Source organism: Mustelus asterias, chromosome 7, assembly GCF_964213995.1.
Source record: "Mustelus asterias chromosome 7, sMusAst1.hap1.1, whole genome shotgun sequence".
Classification (NCBI taxonomy): Eukaryota; Metazoa; Chordata; class Chondrichthyes; order Carcharhiniformes; family Triakidae; genus Mustelus; species Mustelus asterias.
The window spans coordinates 74,341,789-74,362,546 of NC_135807.1; the positions used below are offsets into that span (position 1 = coordinate 74,341,789).

General features: G+C 41.5%; 1 protein-coding gene across 2 annotated transcripts in view; it reads right to left on the minus strand.

The window, feature by feature from the left end:
• mybl1 (v-myb avian myeloblastosis viral oncogene homolog-like 1) overlaps positions 1–20,441 on the minus strand; it is a 75,058-nt gene extending 54,617 nt beyond the window's left edge. The window contains exon 1 of one of the 2 annotated variants that reach the window (XM_078216280.1): positions 20,119–20,441. In XM_078216280.1, coding sequence (XP_078072406.1) covers positions 20,119–20,138 — 20 coding nt within the window. In that variant the 5' untranslated portion in view covers positions 20,139–20,441. The remainder of the gene's footprint in view (positions 1–20,118) is intronic. The other variant, XM_078216279.1, reaches the window with a different exon arrangement.
• Positions 20,442–20,758: the final 317 nt, after the last annotated feature.

A 20,758-nucleotide genomic window follows, 5' to 3' on the forward strand; every position in this document is an offset into this window, starting at 1 on the left:
CCGAAAGCAGACTCCACCCTCTGGGGTGATCACTCACTCAGTTCCCATTGGTCTCTCAAGTCACGTGACCTTCTTCTGCTGCGATGTCTTAAAGAGACAGACACCATAATGACTACAGATATATAGCAGTCAATTTGCACATAACAGATTTCCAGAAACAGCAATTTATGTTTTAGTGATGCTGATTGCAGGATCAATATTACCAGGATACCTTGCTCTTCATCAAAATAGTGCTATTGGATCTTTTGCACCACCTGAGAGGAGAAGGAGCCTCTGAAAGATGGCACTTCCAACAGTGCCACACTTCCCCATTAATGCACTGGATGTCTTGCCTGGATTCTGAGCTCAAATCCTGGAGTAGGTCTTCTAGAATCTCCCCAGTGCAGAAGGAGGCCATTCGGCCCATCAAATGTGCACTGACCACAGTCCCAACCAGGCCCTATCCCCATAACCTCACATATTTACCCTGCTGGTCCCCCTGACACCAAGGGGCAATTTATCATGGCCAATCCACCTAACCTGCACACCTTTCGACTGTGGGAGGAAACTGGAGCACCCAAAGGAAACCCATGCAGACACAGAGAGAAATGCAAACTCCACACAGACAGTGACCCAAGGCCAGAATTGAACCTGGGTCCTGGCACTGAGGGGCAGCAGTGCTAACTGTGTCATCGTGCTGCCCCTAAAGAATTGAAACCCATAACCTTCTGACTCAAAGATGACTGTGCACCCACAAAAATAAGACAGTGTTCATTAGCCCTTTTTGTATTCATCATTAGCTTTTTAGTGATTTGTGTACCTGGATAACGAAAATTCTTTGCTCCTCCATAGTTCTTAATCTCTTTCTATTAAGAACACATGCTGAATTGTCTTTTTTGGATCCAAATGAATGGCCTCATACATCCCCCATGTTGAACTCCATCTTCCACAATTTTAACTTGTGAATCTATGTCCCTTTGCAATTTCCACCTTCTGTCAACACATCTTAATGTGCCTCCTCGTTAAAGTAATCTGCAAACTTGAACATATAACTTTATATTCCTTCTTCCAAAAGCAATTGACATGGTGAACATAAGGCCCCAGCACAGATTACTAGAGAAAATCACTGGAGGCCATTTGGCCCAACGAGTCTGCACCGACTCTCAGACAGAGTATCTTACCCAGGCCCCCGCCTTATTCCCGTAACCCCATACATTTACCATGGCTAATCCATTTAACTTACATATCTTAGGACACTAAGGGGCAATTTAGCATGGTCAATCTGCCAAGCCTACATATTTTTGGACTGTGGGAGCACCCAGAGGAAACCCACGCAGACATGGGGAGAATGTACAAACTCCACACAGACAAGGCTGGAATTGAACCCGGGTTCCTGGAGCTGTGAGGTAGTTAACCATTGTGCCATCATGATAGTTAAAGAATATTTCCTTTATCCCTATTCTGTCTCCTACCTTACAACTAGTTACAAACCCATGACACAAAAATTAACCCCAATTCTGTGTATCTTTATTTTTGCTGATATTCTCTTGCTTAGAATCTGATCCATATGGGCAACATCCACAGACACTCCACTATCCACCAATTCATGAACTCTTTAAAAAAATCAACTGGGTTAGTCAGACATAGCCTTCACAAATCCATGTTAACGCCCTTTGATCAACTCATACTTGCTCAAATGCTCAGTCATTCTAGGCTCAATTTCAACTCCATCAAAACACGTGCACTTAGTTTTTAACAAAAGGCCAGTCTCTGATGATGGATTCCAATAATCCCCAGTTTGTTAAACTGGCAGGTCAGTAGGTTCTGCCATCTCCCTTCCTAACAAAAGGTGACATTTGCAAATTTTCCAATCCAATATGTAAAATTCTGTAATCAAGAGAGAATTTCAAAGTTACAACCATTATAACTTTCCCCACTTGTTTTTTTATAATATCCCAGGGTGGAAACCATCAGGTCCTGAAGACTCATTTATCTTCAATCCCATTTCTTCCTCTATTGCCATGCCCTTTCTTACATTAAATCAACCATTTCCTTCCACGAATTATTTTTTGTACTGCTGGTATTTTATCATTTTCCTCCACCAGGAGAATGAATACAAAGTTGGGCCCATTGGCTGAATGGTAGCACTCTCACCTCTCATTACGTTCAAGATCCACTTCAGAGGTGTACAATTTAATCCAGGTTGACACTTCAGAGCATTATTGTTTGCGATATCATCTTTCATGCAAGATGTTCAACCAAGATTGTAAGAAATAGGAGCAGGAGCAGGCCATTTGTCCCAGCCTGCTCAGACATACAATCATGGCTGATCTGATCTGATTGTGGCCTTAGCTCTACTTTCCTGCTTGTACCACATAATCCTCAACTCCCTTGCAAATCGAAAGTCTGTCCAATTCAGCCTTGAATATACAAAATGACCCAGTACTGCTCTCTGGGGTACAGAATTCCTAAGACTAATGATCCTCCAGGAGAAGAAATTTCTCATCTCTGCTTTAAATGTGTTATGGTAAGGCAGATGGTAAGTGCCGAGTTGCCCAAATCCTAAAGTGAAACTTGAAATGACTGTCAGAAAGGTTTTGTAATTTGTGTATTACAAGGAGGTTTTGAAATCAGGAAGTAACTTCTCAGACCAATTGTAAGGATTTTATATCAAAATGAAACATTTATTAAAATAAATAAAAAATACACTTAAAACACAGTTAACAATTTTTTCAAAACATTTCCAAGACAAAATGTTGGCTTAAAAAACACTCAGCTAACCACCAACCCCCCCCCCCCTAATTTACTGGAGTTCTTTGAAGCCGTAACAAGGAAATGGGATAATGGGGGCCCTGTAGATGTAGTATATCTGGACTTCCAGAAGACACATGATAAGGTGCTGCACAAAATGTTAATACACAAGGGAAGATCCCACAGGGTTGGGCTAATATATTAGTTTGGTTAGAGGATTGGCTAACCAACAGATAGCAGAGAGTGGGGATAAATAGGTATTTTGCTGGTTGGCAAGCTGTTACTAGTGGCATGACACTGGGTTCAGTCCTTGGGCCCCAACTATCTACAATCTACATTAATGATAGAAGGTACTACGCTCAAATTTGCAAACATTAAAATAGATAGAAAACCAAGTTACAATGAGGAAATAAAAAATTTATAAATGAATAGGAATAGGTTAGGTGATTGGGCCAAATTTGGCTGATAGAATTTTAGGTGGATAAGTGTGAGGTTATTCATTCTGGTCAGAGGGATAAAAAGGCAACTTATCTAAACGGAGAGAAACTTCAAAATGTTTCACTGCAGAGGAATCCGAGTGTCCTCATGCACAAATCGCAGAAAATTAGTATGCAGGTGCAGCAGGTAATAAGGAAGACAGATAGAATTTTGGCAGTTGGGATGTGCTGTTGAACTGTATAGAACATTAGTGAGACCACATCTGGAGTACTGTGCACAGTTTTGGGTCCCCTTGAGGAGCGTGTAGTAATTCAGTTAAATACCAGTTTCCCATCACCAACATCCTTTATTGTTCACCAAAGGAAGGAGCCGCACCTGTGGCTTACAGTCTGATAGTCTTCACCTCAGGACCTACAATGCCAGCAGCTTGTACACCACGAAGTCCATGGAGAAATCTACCGACGAATCCCTGTGGCCTTCGTAACTATAACATTCCTCCTCCTCTTAGGTTCGTGCCTCTCTCAGCACCCCAACTGCAAGAAGGTCCTTGGCGCTCAGCCAGACATCTGTTGAAGGCGGGGCTGGCTCAGATAGTGTAAACCAAACAGGGGATCTTCCCTTTTGGAGAGAGTGTCGCAGCATTACTTATGCGGGTTCCTCCTCAGGTTCTGCTTCAGTCCAGAGACCAACTTCTGCAGCCTCCATACCTTCACTATCTGGAGGGACCAATGCTGAGGATTGGTAATGGCAGTGACCATCTCCATGGCCGGTGGCGGGTGCTGCTTGAGTAAGGATTCCTCGATTCTGAGATGGTGCAAATGCTTCTTTAAGGTTTTATCCTGAATGTCAAGTTTCTAAGATACTGGTCCCATTTTCTCCATACCAATCCCAGGAACTCATCTAGGACCATCCCCAAAGTTCCTTACGTGCACCAGATCACCCATTGCAAAATTTAATTCTGTCCTTGCAGAATTGTAGTTTCTTTTTTGGTTTTCTTGTTGGGACTCCACCCTCCACAACAAGTTTGGGAATAGCAGGCTCAATCTGCTACAAAGCTGTCGTCCCATTAACAGCTCCACTGGATCAACACCTGCTGTGTGAGGTGTGGTCCTGTAATCGAACAAAAATTGTGTCACTCTAATCTCCATGGGTGCCGCCTGTTGTTTCACCATACCATTTCTGAAGGTTTGCATCGGCCGTTCTGCCAGTCCATTTGATGACAGGTGATAAGGTGCAGTTCGGACGTGTCAGACACCATTGGGGAGCATGACGTTCTGGAAATCACCGTTAGTAAAGGCCGTGCCATTATTGGAAGCCAGGCTTCCCGTATTCCATGTATACTGAAGCTTTTCGTAATCTTTCGATCATAGCCTGAGAAGTAGCAGAGCTCATGTGATGCACCTCCAACCACTTAGGGTGTGTGTCTCAGGAGAAAGCAGGAACAGCCCAATTGGCCCTGCTGCACAGGAGGAGGAGGAAAGTGTGGAAATGCAATTGTTATAGGGGTCTCAACTGTAAGAGGAATAGATAGGTGTTTATGTGGTCACAAGCGAGACTCTAGGATGGTATGTTGCCTCTCTGGTGCTCAGGTCAAGGATGACTCATATTGGCTACAAGACATTCTGGAGGGGGAAACAGCCAGTGGTTGTGGGACACATCAGTACCACTGACATAGGTTAAAAGAAAAGAGATGAGGTCCTAAAAGCCGAATATAGGGAGTTAGGAAGTAAGTTGAAAAGTAGCACCTGGATGGGGAGGGTTCAAACTAGATTGGCAGAGGATTGGCAATCTAAGCAGGGTGACAAGGGAAAGGGAAACAAGGACAGTAATAAAAGAACAGTAAAATGGAAGAACAGTAGACAGGGTAATCAAGAACGAGAGGCAAACAGTTCAAAGAAAAGTTATGATGATTAGAAATGGCAAAAAGGCAAGCCTAAAGGCTTTGTATCTTCATGCACAAAGCATTCGGAGTAAGGTAGACAAACTGACGGTGCAAATCCAGGTAAATGAATATGATCTCATTATTTGATGAAAAATCTGATTTTGTTCAATGAAAATGTGATTTCTTTCCAGGATGGGTGACATCCATTACCCCCTCTAGTGGCCATTATTTATGTACCAATCTCAGAGAGTGGCAGTAGCAGTCCAAAGATGTGCGGGCTAGGTTGATTGGCCATTCTAAATTGCTCCTTAGTGTCCCGGGATGCATAGGTTAGAGGGATTAGTGGATAAATATGTTGGGATATGGGGATAGGGCCTGGGTGGGATTGTGGTTGGTGCAGACTCGATGGGCCCAATGGCCTCTTTCTGCACTGTAGAATTCTATGATTAGTTCAGTACAAACTAGGGTTAAAACCATTGATTTTTCTAGACAGCTCAACCACTCACCTCAGGAGAGCATCTACAGTCAGGTCCAAAGTACTTTTGGAGAATTTACAGCATCATAAAGAAAGGTTAAAGGTGTTTTTTTCCTGGAGATCATAGCATTGCTACTCACCAGGATTCTCTAACTATGGAATACAGACTGTTATTTATTGTGGATTAGGAATTTCCAAAATAAACCTTGCACATTCAACAAACATTGATATTCAATGGCATTACCATTGCTGAATTCCCCACTAAGAAAATCTTGGGGGTTACCACTGACCAGAAACTGAACAAGCCATATAAATACTGTGACTACAAGAATAGGTCAGAGATTAGGAATCCTGCTGCAAGTTACTCACCGCCTGACTCCACAAAGCCTTTCTACACCTTACAAGTCAAAAGAGTGATGGAATATTTGCCTGAATGAGTGCAACTACAATACAAGAAGCTAGACACCATCCAGAACAACCACAGCTCACTTGATTGGCACCATCCACAAACATTCAATCCCTGCACCACCAACATACTATGACAGCAGTGTGTACCATCTACAAGATGCACTGCAGGAATTCACCAAGCCTCTTCAGGACTGCACCTCCCAATCCCACAACCACTAACATCTAGAAGGCCAACTGTATCAAATTGGAAACACTACCACCAAGAAGTTGCCCTCCAAGATACTTATCATCTGGAATTGGAAATATATTGCCTTCATTGTCACTGGGTCAAAATCCTGGAACTCCCTCCCAATCAGTGGTGTGGGTGTACCTATACCACATGGACTACAGCAGTTCAAGAAAGTGGCTCACCACCACCATGTTTTCAAGGGCAAATAAATGCTGGCCTAGTCAGCCACATCCGCATCCCATGAACGAATTTTTTAAAAATACCGAGCTAAGAATTTGAAATAAGCATATTTAACTGTTTGAGGACCGCCTTTCTTCCTCCAGCCGAATGTGGCCTTATGCAGTAATGGGAAAAAGCTTAGTTGCCATCATTGATAATCCTTATAATATAAATGAGATATGTCAAATAATCATCTGCCTATTCCAAGCCTGATTTTTTCTTAAACCTACAACTTTTGAAATTACTACATCGTAATGTGATAAAGTTGCAAGTTTTTTGCAATGAAAATAGTGTTTTGTAAAAAAGGAGGATATTGAGGCACCAAGACAGTTTCATCCTGACGTCTTAGGATCTGCAAATACACTTGAGATGTCTGTCAAGAGACAAACAATATTCCTTCAAATCTGATTAATGACGTTAGTGAGAAACTCAGCTAATGAAACACAAGGAGGAAACAACAAAAGCATTTGATGACCAGATGAACTTGCTGGTCACTTACTCAGTGCAAGATGCACTTCAGCTGCCTGGATTGATCTGGAAGCATCTTCCAGTACTCACCATCCAGGGTCTCCAGAATAATAGTGGTGTGCTACGCTCTGCACATTATTGAAGACTGGCTGCTGTGGGAGGAACAAGACACAGAGCATCCTTCAATGGTAAACAATTCAGGGTGGATGTGGCGTGGAACGAGGAGTCAGGGCAAAGAAAACATTGCAACAGAGTTTCTCACCTTGCTACCCAGATGCCAGGGAATCTCTGATTACCACAAGGTTCCACCATTTGGCTGAAACAATAAACCCAACCAACAGAAAATCTTCACCACCTGCTCCTCATCCATAAGCCCCCACTAACCAATACCACTGACACAAAGCAGTCCTCAAGCACCCATTGTGTATCCCCATTCATTGGTAAGGAGGTAGGAATTCTACATCAACAGGGATGAAGTGGAAATAGTCGAGAGCTTCAAGTTTCTAGGTGTTCACCCAACCAACCTGTCTGGTCCCTCCATGCCAAGCCCCCCAACACCCTATTTTCTCAGGAGGCTAAGGAAATTCGGCATATCCGCTACAAGTCTCACCAAAGTTTATAGATGCACCATAGAAAGCATCCTTTCTGGTTGTATCACAGCTTGGTATGGCTCTTGCTCTGTCCAATACCGCAAGAAACTACAAAGGGTCATGAACAAAGCCTAGTCCATCACACAAACCAGCCTCCCATCCATTGACACTGTCTACATTTCCCGCTGCCTCAGAAAAGCAGGCAGCATAATCAAGGCCTCCACGTATCCTGGACATACTCTTTTCCACCTTCTTCCGTCAGGAAAAAGATACAAAAGTCTGAGATCAACTGACTCAAGAACAGCTTCTTCCCTACTGCCATCAGACGTTTGAATGGACCTACCCCAGACTAAGTTGATCTTTCTCTACACCCTAGCTATGACTGCAACACTAAATGCTGCTCCCTCTCCTTTCCTTCTCTATGAATGGTATGCTTTGTCTGTATAGCACACAAAAAACAAAACTTTTCACTGTATACTAATACATGTGACAATAATAAATCAAATCAATTCAGCTGCTGCCTGAAGGAAGGTCAATGGATAAAAAGTGAGAAATGGGATTGCTTTCAGTGGAATTCCCACTTCCATATCCCTTTCTACCAGTCATCCCTCTATTGGGCCAGCTACACGCTGCAGATTAGTGACATTCAAGTCCAAGGTACAGGTCATCCTACTTAAAATGCCAGACATACTGGCATTCAGACCCTGCCTAGTCGTACATGGGTTAATTTGACTGCTGCAACTAATGTTCAGAATTGATCACTCAACCCATGTCAAACAACTTAATTGCAATGTTCTGCCACTCATGCTCAAGACGGACTCATCCGTGTTCTTTGCAGTCTTGGACAAATTACACAAACCACCTTGCTGCCCCTCAATATTTATATTTTTCCTCAACAAGCCCCAGGAGACAGCATCTATTCCCAGCTGCTCCTGTCCTCACTACCTGCGCTTAATCAATCTGCCAAACCAGACCCATCGAAGTGCAAGTATCTGAGCTGTGCATGCTAAGTATTCATCCTGTAACAATCCTCAGAATGAATCATAGAAAAGCAAAATACTGTGAATGCTGGAAATTGGAAATAAAAACAGAAAATGCTGGGTAAACTCAACAGGTCTGGCAGCATCTTTGAAAAGAGAAACAGTGTTAACGTTGAGCCCATGACTCTTTTGAACAGCTGTCAGGAAGCTTTAACCACTTCCTCAATCAAAAAGATAACTGCTGCTTTATACCAGTCTATTATCTGTAAATATCTGTAAAGAGCTAGGAACTAATTATGTGCAAGTACTCCAGGGAATCACATTTCATGGTCACGCTAGAGACTCATGTGATGTGTAACAGAACTAGTCAAACTTTTTTGTACAAGGTAATATAGTAAGTATTAAGCCAAAAGAGCTCTAATCTTTCCACACTTAAAATGTGATTACCACCAACATCAGGAATCCAAAAGGCAACACGAACACGCAAGTCCAGTGGCAGCAAGTGTCTGCATTTTAAATTAATTTAGTGTGCCAGAAGAAAATCGGAGAGAGAATTGTGCAAAAGCAAAAAAACAAAATGTCACCTTCAGAGTTGTTGAATTAAAGAAAATAGAAGACTACTCTGCCAAGCAAAATACATCCTCCAAGTGACCAGGATGAAATGAGACAACAACTCACTGTAGCAAAGAAGAGGTCAGCACTTTGACAAACATGCTCTTATCTGACAAAGTGAACACATACAGGATCCAACCTAAACTATCATAACAGAAAAAGGTAATAGATGGGTAATAGTCAAGCACCTGTTTCACCCTTCAGCCTAATGAATGAACAAACACAACATTTCCTGCCCTCATTAAGAGTCAATGACATGACTTCAAACAATTGGAATAGTTCTTATAATCCTGAACACAAAGAACACAACCAACTCCTTGTGTTTGCTTTTGTAAATGATTCCATATCACATTAAGTCTATCTCAATAATTTAGATTACTTTTTTTTATAGAATATAAAACAATACATACTGTGGATCAGCTGGAAACAATATTTCATCTAATAGCAGATGCAACTACCCGCACAAGAAACATATTCAGCCTGTCAATGATACATTTTCCAGATTTCAGAAAAATCTTCATAATTTACTTAAGTTCTTGAAAACAATGACATTTTTTGCATCTTGAATGGAGCAATTTTTTCCAGAAATGTGGAATTGTTATTGGAAATAAATAACCGCCCAAGTCTTATGCAGTTTCATTCTGTGTTGCATAACTTAAATATTCTACATCCCACTCAACCTTTCGAAATGATTTAGGAAGAAAATCTACAAACTGATAATCTATGCTGAAATTTGAAGTTCTCAAATGAAAATGTTTTGATATATATTTCACTCTATCATTGCTCCCAAAATTGCAGTCCTAATCTTATAGCTGCTACAGAGCAGCTCCCTCACCTGCACTGATCCTGTAGCATTTACATTCACCCCCCCATGACTCCACTTCCAATGCCCCTTGTTAGACTACTGATACACCAGATCCAACATCTGAGGCTAAAATATGCTTCCGCAGGCCCAAGGTTGATTCTCCATTACTCTTCTGCCATCAAATCCAACCAAACCTTGGATAAGTAATTGCTTAGGTCCGAAGAAGTCTTTGTAGTCATACGCAAGTTAACTAAGTCTTTATTGAATATAGGTGTTCCCAACTGGGGTCTGCAAGACTCTTGCAAAGGTTCCGCAGTCGGTATAGCCACAGGTCCCAAGATCAGAGCGTCCTGCTGAGAGGTGAGCAAATGGGTGAGGGAGTGGGCGCACAGCTTCAAATAAATTCTCAACAATGGCTGCCTGACTTTAATGCAAATTCATCAAATCCTACCTTTTGCTGGTTAGGTTTACAAAGTTGCAATTCTCCCAGAGTATCCAATTAATTACTTATAATTTGTTCAAAGTGAATTCAAATATCATGTGATAAGGTGTCTACTTGGTTTTCAGTGACAGGTTTTTATCAAATTGCACTTTTGACTGAATTTTTAAAAGATTTCTCAGGACTTGTTGTAGCCTGCAATTTCAAAAGATTTAGCTGGTGCTTGCTAGGTTTGCTGACTTTGTGTTCTGGGATTTGAAGCTGGACTTCCAAAGGAGATGCAATGGAGTCTTCTGCTGCAGTAAGGAATTTTAAATTTCTGCCTTAGGTTTCCAAGTATTTTTTTGAAGCTTTTTCCTGGCCATTTTTCTTCTGCACCTCTGCTTGTGGAGCTTCTTTTCAAGTCAAAGTGCTTCACTTTTTAAAAAAAATATTAGCATTAGCTTTTCTCCAAATTTTCTGTAAGGTTTTAAGCTACTGCCACGTTGTAAAATACTGTCCACTTTTGAACTAAGCTGATCCTTTTCACTGTTGAAGTACATGTACCTTTATCACTTTGATGTAACTACTCTCAACATTCTCCTCTTTGGATGAATCACTCACTCCCACATAAGTTCCAATTTTTAAAAATCAATGTCAAGTTATCCTGTCCCAATCAAATCCTGCTTGTCAGCACCTCCATTCTTTCTATTGTGCATTGATTCTCAATCCCCGAGCAGTAAATTCAAAATCCTTGTCCTCATCTATAAATACCCATCATATTTTTGCAGCTCTATTCCTCCTTCTAAAAATTCTGTTCCACTGACCTTCCATGTCTCATCTCTTACTCTGCTTCCCTAACATTCCTATCACTATTTCCACTTGTAAGAACCACCTCAAATCCCACTTAACAGCTTTCTAATCCTTTACTTTTTAGTTTGAACCCACTTCAGTTTTGCCCATATTTGAAGTGCTTTGCAAAGTTTTTTCATAACTTAGGCAGCCATGTTTCAGCTTATCTCTGGAGTTAGAAGGCTGCAGGGGTCAAGTCCACTGCAGAGGCTTGAACACAAAAAACTAAGCTCCCTTTAGTATTCAGGGCAGGCTGCACTGTCAGAAGTGGTATCTTTCAGATGAGATGTTAAGTTAAACTTCCATCTGCTCCCTCAGGTGAGTGCAAAATAGCCCATGATCATATTGAAGAACAAAGTACGTCTTCTGGTATTCTAGAGAGCATTCAACCCACAACCATAACCAACAAAACAATTTATCTGGTTATTTCATTACTGCTAGTGCACATGGCAAGGTCACACATTGGCTGCATTTCCCTACATTGCAAGTGGCCACACTTCAAAAGTAGTTAAATGACTGTGATCCACTCTGGACATACATCAAGGTGGCAGTTACACAATTGAAGCTTTCTTTTAAAAAAAACTTTAAAATAAGGTAGGAATTCCACAAGATGAACAGTTTTTAAATTACAATTAACCTAGGTGTATAAATTAGCAGTAACAAGGCGATACAGCCCTCAGCCTTGCTCTGTCATTTAATAAATTAATGGCCGATTTTCAACCAACTCACTGTCACCTAATTCTCATATTTCTCCATTCCTTAAGAGTCTGAAATCTGTTAACCTTCATCGTGAATATACTCAACAAATGAGCATCCACAGCTGTAGGGTAGAGAATGTCAAAGATTCACAACCCTGAAGAAATTTCACCTCAGCAATAGTACAAAACAATTGGCTACAGATAGGGATGACCTATATCTCTGTGACTTCTTGGAGAATCACTTGCTGGATGAACAGGTCAAGTGTATCAAGCTACTATGAGACCATGCAGCCAAACTGCAGAGATTGGGCGCTCCTGAAAACTGAGACAGTACTTTTTTTTTATAAGCACACCTTGGGTAAAGACAGCAGCTTGAACACCTGAACTGTTTATCCCTTGCTGCTGGCAGCGCTCTGTAAAAGCTCAGTACATGTTTAACTTATGTTTGTAGTCTGTCCAATTTTCACACCACCTAATTATATAATTGATTGTAAACTTGAACGGGTTCGATTTAGCTATAGTTTTTTTGTTTATTTATTAATGTCACAAGTAGGCTTACATTAACACTGCAATGAAGCTAGTCACTGCACTCCAGCGCCTGTTCGGGTACATTGAGGAAGAATTTAGCAAGACCAATGCACCTAACCCAGTACGTCTTTTGGACCGTGGGAGGAAACCCACACAGACACAGGGAGAACATGCAGACTCCACACAGACTGTAACCCAAGCGAGGAATCAAACCCGGCTCCCTGGTGTAGTGAGGCAGCAGTGCTAACCACTTTGCCACCATACCGCCCATATATTGGTGGATTATTGAAGTGTACTTGTAGAAAACATTCCTTAGCTCATCTCCAAAAAAAGCAACAAGAACACAAAAAAATTATGAGAGACAGGAGCATAACTAGCTGCAGAATCTGTAAAACAGATTCAAGCAATGCCATTCAGCACCAATAATAAAATACAAACTAGGTTAATGTTAGATAGGGTGGCAATTCATCCAGTTTTAAAGCATATAGTCCGTTTTTCGGTAGATCTGTCTCCACCTGCTTTTCTTATATTGGGTTCACTCAATACCCAGATCAACATGGAGCCCCAGTACACAATGCTGGCCCAGTGTCAATGAATTTTCCTCACTGGCTGCTGTCCTGGTCCCAGCCCTTGCATAGTAACAGGCTCCCAAATACAGGCACTATGGTAACAACTGAATGTTCCCTCAACACTGAACACAAGGTGGCAATGCACAACAAGGACTGCCAGCACAGAAGGGTAACCCCAAAACAGACATGGGATGAAGGGTTCAGCAGTCTTTCACCAAAGGAAACTTAACCCAGGATACTACTGGCTTCAGTCCACAAACGCCATTGACAGGTTGGTCCAGGATAAAACAAATCTCACACTGTGCGGTGCCTCCATGGGAACATCCAGACCCTTTAAGGACCCCCCCCCTCAAAAAAAACTCATTAAAAAAAATCAAGACACCTCACCAATTAACGTGTACTCCAACACAGCAATCTTCCAGGTTCATTTTGTTTAAAAGGGATCCTTTATTTTCTGATACCTTAGTGGATTATATTTTTTAATGAATTATCTGGAGGGGCTTGCATCAGTCACACGACCAGCCTGTTTCCAAACCCTCCCCTTGTTTACAATTGGGAGAACGTTGAACAGACTGATGTCCAATATTCTTGAGCTTCTTTAGGGGTCACTCTATTGCTAGAAGTACTATGTATCTTTCTGTTCTAAACAAATAAAATGCACAAACATTTACTCAATAAGTTCAACCATCCATGTTACAGAATATACCCATTCAATAAATCAAATGTTGGCAATGAATTTCAATTCTTGCAGCATGCAAAGCACTAAACTATGAAAGGGCATTGCAGTTATCTTAAGCAGCATAGCACCATCTGGTGCTTGCACAATGTTTAGAGTTTACACCACACAGCAAGTTTTCTGAGACATTTAGATCATAAAGACTTGGGCAAGATCAAAACATTGCACAAGTTCAAACAGTAATTCCAAATAGAGGTGATTTTTTAGTAATTATTTGCTGATTATGCATAATTTTGTATGTGCAAAGAAAGCAACAAATGGAGGAAATGATAGCAGCATGGGGCAGGGATAATAGAAAATCAAAAAAATGGGAAAGGAAATAGACAATGCAAGATCATTGGAATTGGTACAAAAGACTAAACTGCTCTGACATTGCATTAAACCTCAAATCAATTCCTATGGCACAATTTTTTTTAAATTCATTCATGGATCGCAGGAGTCACTGGCAAGTTTAGTATTTTGTGCCCATCACTAACTGCCAGTGAGACTTTGGAAACAATCTACAGCACATGCATTCTTTTTTAGTGACAAAGCCTCAGGGAATTCTACATCTATGAATCTAATGTCTGTTGTAAAGTTACGAGCACATGCCATTAGGGACAGAATTACTAAGCATTTGGAAAAATATGAACTATCAGAAAGCATCCATTTGTAAATATCAAGTCATGTCTAAATAATCTATTGAATAGAATCATAGACTAGTCATAGAGGTTTACAGCATGGAAACAGGCCCTTCGGCCCAACATAGTTTCAGGATACTAAGGTGGCAGATAAGCAAGTGTCTATAGATGTTATTTATATGGAACTTCCGGAAAGCATTCAATATGGTTCTGCAAAAGAGGTTGTTAGCAAGAATGAAAGTGAGTTGAATTAGAGGCAACAGTAAGATGTCTCAACACCAGGTTAAAGTCCAACAGATTTATTTGGAATCACGAGCTTTCAGAGTGCTACTCCTTCATCAGGTGAGACTCTGATGAAGGAGCAGTGCTCCGAAAGCTCGTGATTCCAAATAAACCTGTTGGACTTTAACCTGGTGCTGTGAAAGTTCTTACTATGCCCAGCACAGTCCAATGCCAGCATCTCCATGTCATGAATTAAAGGCAAATTATTGGCATAGGTAGGTAATTAGTTGGGGGGGGGGGGGGTCCACAGAGTGTGAATAATGGGTATATATTCAAACTGGCAGGATGTGATTAGAGGTGGCCCCTAGGGCAGCCTTAGCTTTTTACTATATTTATCAATGATTTAGGTGAGGGAACAGATTAAAGACACAGTAAGGGGTGCACAATAAATAGCACAAAGTTGCAAAGGGACACGGATGGATTGAGTGGGGAAAACTGGCAGATGAAATTCAGTATGGGGAAGTATGAAGTCATCCCATTTCAGGCCTAGGAAAGTTAGATCAGCATAACTTTTAAAAAGTGAAAAGCTAGGATCTATGGAGGAGCAGTGTGATTCAGGGATCTATGCCCGGAAATCACTAAAAACTAGTGGGCTTTTAGTAGGTACAAAAATTAATCAAAATGTTAATAGCATGCTAGTCCAATCTAAAGGAGGCTGAGATACAAAAGGGGTAGAAGTTGTGTTCGATAAAGTTTAGACTGCATCTGGAGTACTGAATTCAATTCTCTGCACTGCATCTCAAGAGTATATCTGCACAATTCAATAAAATGCTAACAGGACCAAATTATAATGGCAAATCGTATACACCAGACTTGTATTCCCCTGAAGATTAAGGGACGATCAAATGACAGTATTTAACGTGAATTATCGATTTGATAGGCCAGGTAGAGAAACTGTTCCCTCAGGTGTGAGAACAAGGAAGCATAACCTTAAAATTGGACAGTTCAGGGGTAATGGAGTACTTCATCATGCAAAGGGAAAAATGTCTGGAACTCCATCCCCAAAACATTGTTGAGTCTGGATGAATTGAAAACTGAGATAGATAAGATTTTTGTTAAACGGAACCAAGCAAAGTAAAAGGAGTCACAATGAAAATCAACCATGATTAGGGAAAAGATCTGAGGGGTCAAATGGCCTATTACTATCCTTAAATCAGACAAAGTTAGATGCTGAGCCATTAGATATTATGAGGGGTGACAAAAACTAGGTCAACACAGGACTTAGGAGGAGTAGGCCATTTGGCCTTTCAAGGCTGCTCTGCCAGTCGATAACAGCTCGGTTGATTAGATTGTCCTCAACTCCACTTTCCAATCTGGCCCCCATAACCCTTGGATATCAAAAATCCATCTAAAACAGCCGTAACAAATTCAATGACTCAGCCTCCATTGCTTTCTGGGGAGGAGAATTTCACAGACTAATGATCCTCAAGAGAAAACAATTTCTCCTTGTGCCTTAAATGGGTGACCTCTTATTCTTAAACTGTGTTCCCTAATTCTTATCTTCCCCATAAGAGAAAACATTTTCCCAGTATCTACCCTATCAAGTCCCATCAGGATCTTAAATATTTCAATAAGATCACCTCATTCTTCTAAACTCCAATGGTTAAAGGCCCAATCTGTTCAACATTTCTTCATAAGATAAACCCTTTATCCCAAGAATGAGTCAAGTGAATGCTTTCTGAACTGCTACTAACATCATTATATAGTACTCGATGTGGTTTCACCAGAGATTGGCTTTAATTTTTTCCCCAAAAGTAACAAAAATACAGACATAATGAGCCTGAATGGATACTTCCTACAGTGCAAATTGTGTTGAATGAGGGCAGAATTTGGGTCTGGACATAGCTGTATGAGATTTCCGTCCCGTTTTCTGACAGATCAAAGTTGGTGCTTCTTTTATCCATTGCAGTCTCCTCACATTGACATGAGGGGAGCTGGAAAGATGACTTCAACCGTCACAAGGGGGAATAAGGTGCTTGACGGATTGGTGTAGCATGAGAGTAAAAAATAGTTTAGGTGGGGCCAGACTAAGAGGGATTACAATAAGATCTAAATTAGGTTTACAGTACATGGTATGATAAATAAGGTGTGCAAGCTGCAGGTGGAGATAGCTACATAGGAATGTGATTTTGTGATAATAACAGGGGCCCATCCTTAAAAAACCCAGATAGGATTGGGTGCTAAATATTTCTGGATATAAGGCACTTAGGGAAGGAAAGAAAGGAGGAACTGTAGCAACATTGATTAAGGTGACAATTAAAGTGTGGGACAGATGATGTTTTGAAGTCAAGGGCAGAGTCAATTTGGTTAGAATTAAGAAACATTTGAGGTGTCATCTCACTACCAGGTGAATTCTATAAGCCACTAAATAGCAAGAAAGATATAGAGGAGCAAATTTGTATGTAAATTATGGAGAGGTGCAAAAGCTACACAGTAGCAACAATGGGAGACTTTAATTATCGTAATATAGACTGGGACTGTAATAGTGCAAGGGGAACAAGAAGGGTTTCTCAAGTGTGTTAAGCAGAATTTATGAGGTTTTTTTGGCCTAAGAGACAGAGAGAGCAAGAGAATAAAAGAACAAATACCAACAAGGTTAAATATAGAAAGTTCAGCAGGAAGTGAAAAAGAAGCAAAGAGGGAGTATGAGAAGAGACTGGCAACTAGTATAAAAAGGAATCTAAAAGTCTTCTGTAGGCATTTAAAAAGTAAAAGGGTAGCAAGGGGAGCGGTGAGGCCAATTAGGATCAATAAGGGACATATTAAAAGGAGGGCATGGCTAAGTATGAAATGAGTACTTTGCATCTGTCTTTATCAAGAATAATATGCTGCTCAAGTCATGGTGAAGAAGGAAGAAGTTCAGGTGCTGAATGGGCTAAAACGTGATGAAGAGGCATTAGAAAAGCTGTTGTACTTTAAAGTTGAGAAGCACCTGCAGCAGGTAGGACGCATGAGGGAAGCAAGGGTGGAAATTGCAGAAGCATCAGCTATAATCTTCCAATCCTCTTTAGATAAATGATACTGAAATGACTGGAGAACTTCAAATGTTACACACGCTTTTAAAAAGTGTGTGAGGATTAAGTTTTAAAGTTTATTTATTAGTGTCACAAGTAGGCTTACATTAACACTGCAGTGAAGTTACTGTGAAAATCCCCTAGTCACCACACTCCGGCAGCTGTTCGGGTACACTGAGGGAGAATTTAGCATGGCCAATGCACCTAACCAGCATGGTTTTTGGACTGTGGGAGAAAACCGGAGCACACGGAGGAAACCCACACAGACACGGGGAGAATGTGCAGTCTCCGCACAGACAGTGACCTAAGCTGGAAATCAAGCTAGGTCCCTGGCGCTGTGAGGCAGCAGTGCTAACCACTGTGGCACCAGTGTATTACTGGTAGTTGGAAAGCTTTTAAAAAAGATAATTCAGGCCAAAATTGATAAATTCTTGATTTCTCGAGGAATTAAGGGCTATGGGGAGAGAGCGGGTAAATGGAGTTGAAATCAACCATGATTGAATGGTGGAGTGGACTCGATGGGCCGAATGGCCTTACTTCCGCTCCTATGTCTTATGGTCTTATGGTCTTAAATGTGGATTCATTAAGGAAAGTTAGCACAGATTTGGCTAAAGCAAACAGTGCTTAACTATCCAAAACAGAAACAGAAAATGCTGAAAGTACTTGTCAGGTAGCATTCGTGGAGAGAAAAACAGTTATCTGACCTGCTGAGTATTTCCAGCATGTTGTTTTTATTTTGTGTTCAATAAGTGTCACACAAGTATATCAGGAAAAACTAACAAATCTAATTTATATTATTTGTCAGCAAAGTTGAATCCCATAGGATAAAAGGAATAGTGGCAACATGGATATGAAGTTGGCCGAGTGACTGGAAACAGAGTTGAGGTTAATGGCTGGCACACGGTGGGGTTCGCCAGGAATCAGTGTTAGGACTCCAGTTATTCTTTATCTATATTAAAGACCTAGACTTTGGTACATAGGGCACAATTTAAAAATTTACAGATACACAAAACTTAGAAGCATTGGTAACTATGAGGAAGTGGGTGCTCGACTTCAAGAGAACATGGGTAGGCTGATGGAATGTAATGCAATGTATGAAGTGATATATTCTGGTAGGAAGAATAAAGAAAGGCAATATAAACTTTACAGAAGATTCAGAAAACATTGAGAATGGTTCTTAGGATGAGGATCTTGAATTATATGGATAGATTGGAGAAATTTGGTCTGTTCTCCTCGAAGAGAAGGTTGAAAGGAAATATGATGCAGGTGTTCAAAATCATGAGGGATCTAGACAGAGTCGATAAGGAGAAACTATTTCCAATGTCAGAAGAGTCTAGAAACAAATGACGCAGATTTAAGGTGAATGGCAAAAGAACCTACTGTAGCATGAAGAAAATCTTATTTTAAACACAGCAAATGATTAGGATCTGGTATGCACTGCCCAAGAGTATGGTGGAGGCAGATTAAGTTGTGGCTTTCAAAAGGGAATTGAAGAAGCACCTGAAGATAAAACCATGCTGAACTACAGGGAAAGGGTCGGGGATTAGGACTAGATGAGTTTTTGCAGAGAGGCAGCATGGACACATCAGGCTAAATAGCCTCCTTCCATCCTGTTCCATGACTCAATTAATCAGTTTATTTAACTGATCATTTCAGATAAATAAAATTCAGGTAAACAATTTAAAGTGCCAGGAGTATCAGGAAAAACTAACATTTGATTTATATTTCTGCAATTTCTCTTACAGGATAGAAATCCTATTCAAGTTGCTATTTACTAAACTATCCTGATCAATATATTTAACAAGCTTTCAATAAACATACAGTGGAATCTCTTACGATTTAAGGCAGAAAAACCTAGAATTTAATTTGAAAAATAGTTGGCCTTCCTCTCCTCCTCTAATCCAGCACAGAAAACAAAACCTGGATAATGTTATTATATCATTTCATTTGTATCGAAACGTCAGATCATGGCTAACCTAACCCTCCAATAAACCAGACATCTAAAACCTGCAACGATTTTTGCTGAATCCTTGTAATTGCAACTATTGGCTTACAGTATTGCCAATTTTACTTTTTGGCCAGCTTCTCTGATCAGTTTCACAATGATACTGTATTATGCAGCACGCCCAGTTATGATGTGGCAGGTTACATCTGCAAGAACACATGGATGGGTGACAAATCAACAGATCAAAGTTTATGAAATAATTATAACCCAATTCACACGTTATACCTGCTGCTGCACTCCGCATACTTCACTGCCAAGTTTAACAGCTCCCAGGCAACATTTTTCAATTGGATAGGAACGTGCGTAAACAGCTTACTTTTGCAAAACCAACTAATCACGCCATGGCAATTATTCGTTCATAGGTCACTTCGAAAAGAAGCAATCGGTCTTTATTTTTTTTAAAAACACATTATAGGAGAAAAGCTGCCAAGATCGCAGCCCCAGTGTTACCCGCAGCAGGCAGCAAAAGCACATTTCATCAGTGATCGAAATGCTGCCGGATTCTCCGCTCTTATGGAGAGCTTGGTGAGAAGCTGCCGGCTGCGCACTCAGTCACTCACCTCCGAGCTCGCTTGGCCATCACTGACTGACAAGGACGGTTTGTACCTGCCGACTCTCACTCACTGCCTTCTCTCTCTCTGTCTCTCTCTCACTCACTCACTCGGGGGTTCCGAGATAGACAGTCTCCAGTAGTTAAGACATCGGCTGAGGGTTGCTGTTGGCTGACTGAGTGCCAGCAGTGGAGTCACCATATCCCCGCTTTGCCCCGGTGTGTGTGAGTGAGTGTGTCCCGCTCACCGCCCGCTCCTTCAGCCGCTCTCCGGCTCCGTTTCTATATCCCGCCAAATCTCGCGCCCAGCCTCCCTCTCAAACATTCCCCGTCAACATTTGAATGTGCGCACGCGTCCTGACCGTTCATAGGCCGAGCATCTGCCGAGGGGGAGGGAGGGGGGAGGGAGGGGAGGGGGGGGGGGGGGAGACAGGCACGCGCGGGACGCCAGGGGGGGGCGGGGCGCCGGGGGGCGGAGCGGGGCGTACACGTCACGCCCCGCAAAGGGGCGGGGTCGCCGCGGAGCACTGTGGTCTTTGTAGTTCCTATCGCGCAAAGGTTGACGGACCTTTAGCGACAGCGCCATCTTGTGTGATGGTTGTATAACAGGGAGCGGAGCGGAGCGGGCGCAAAGTGTCAAAAGCAATATA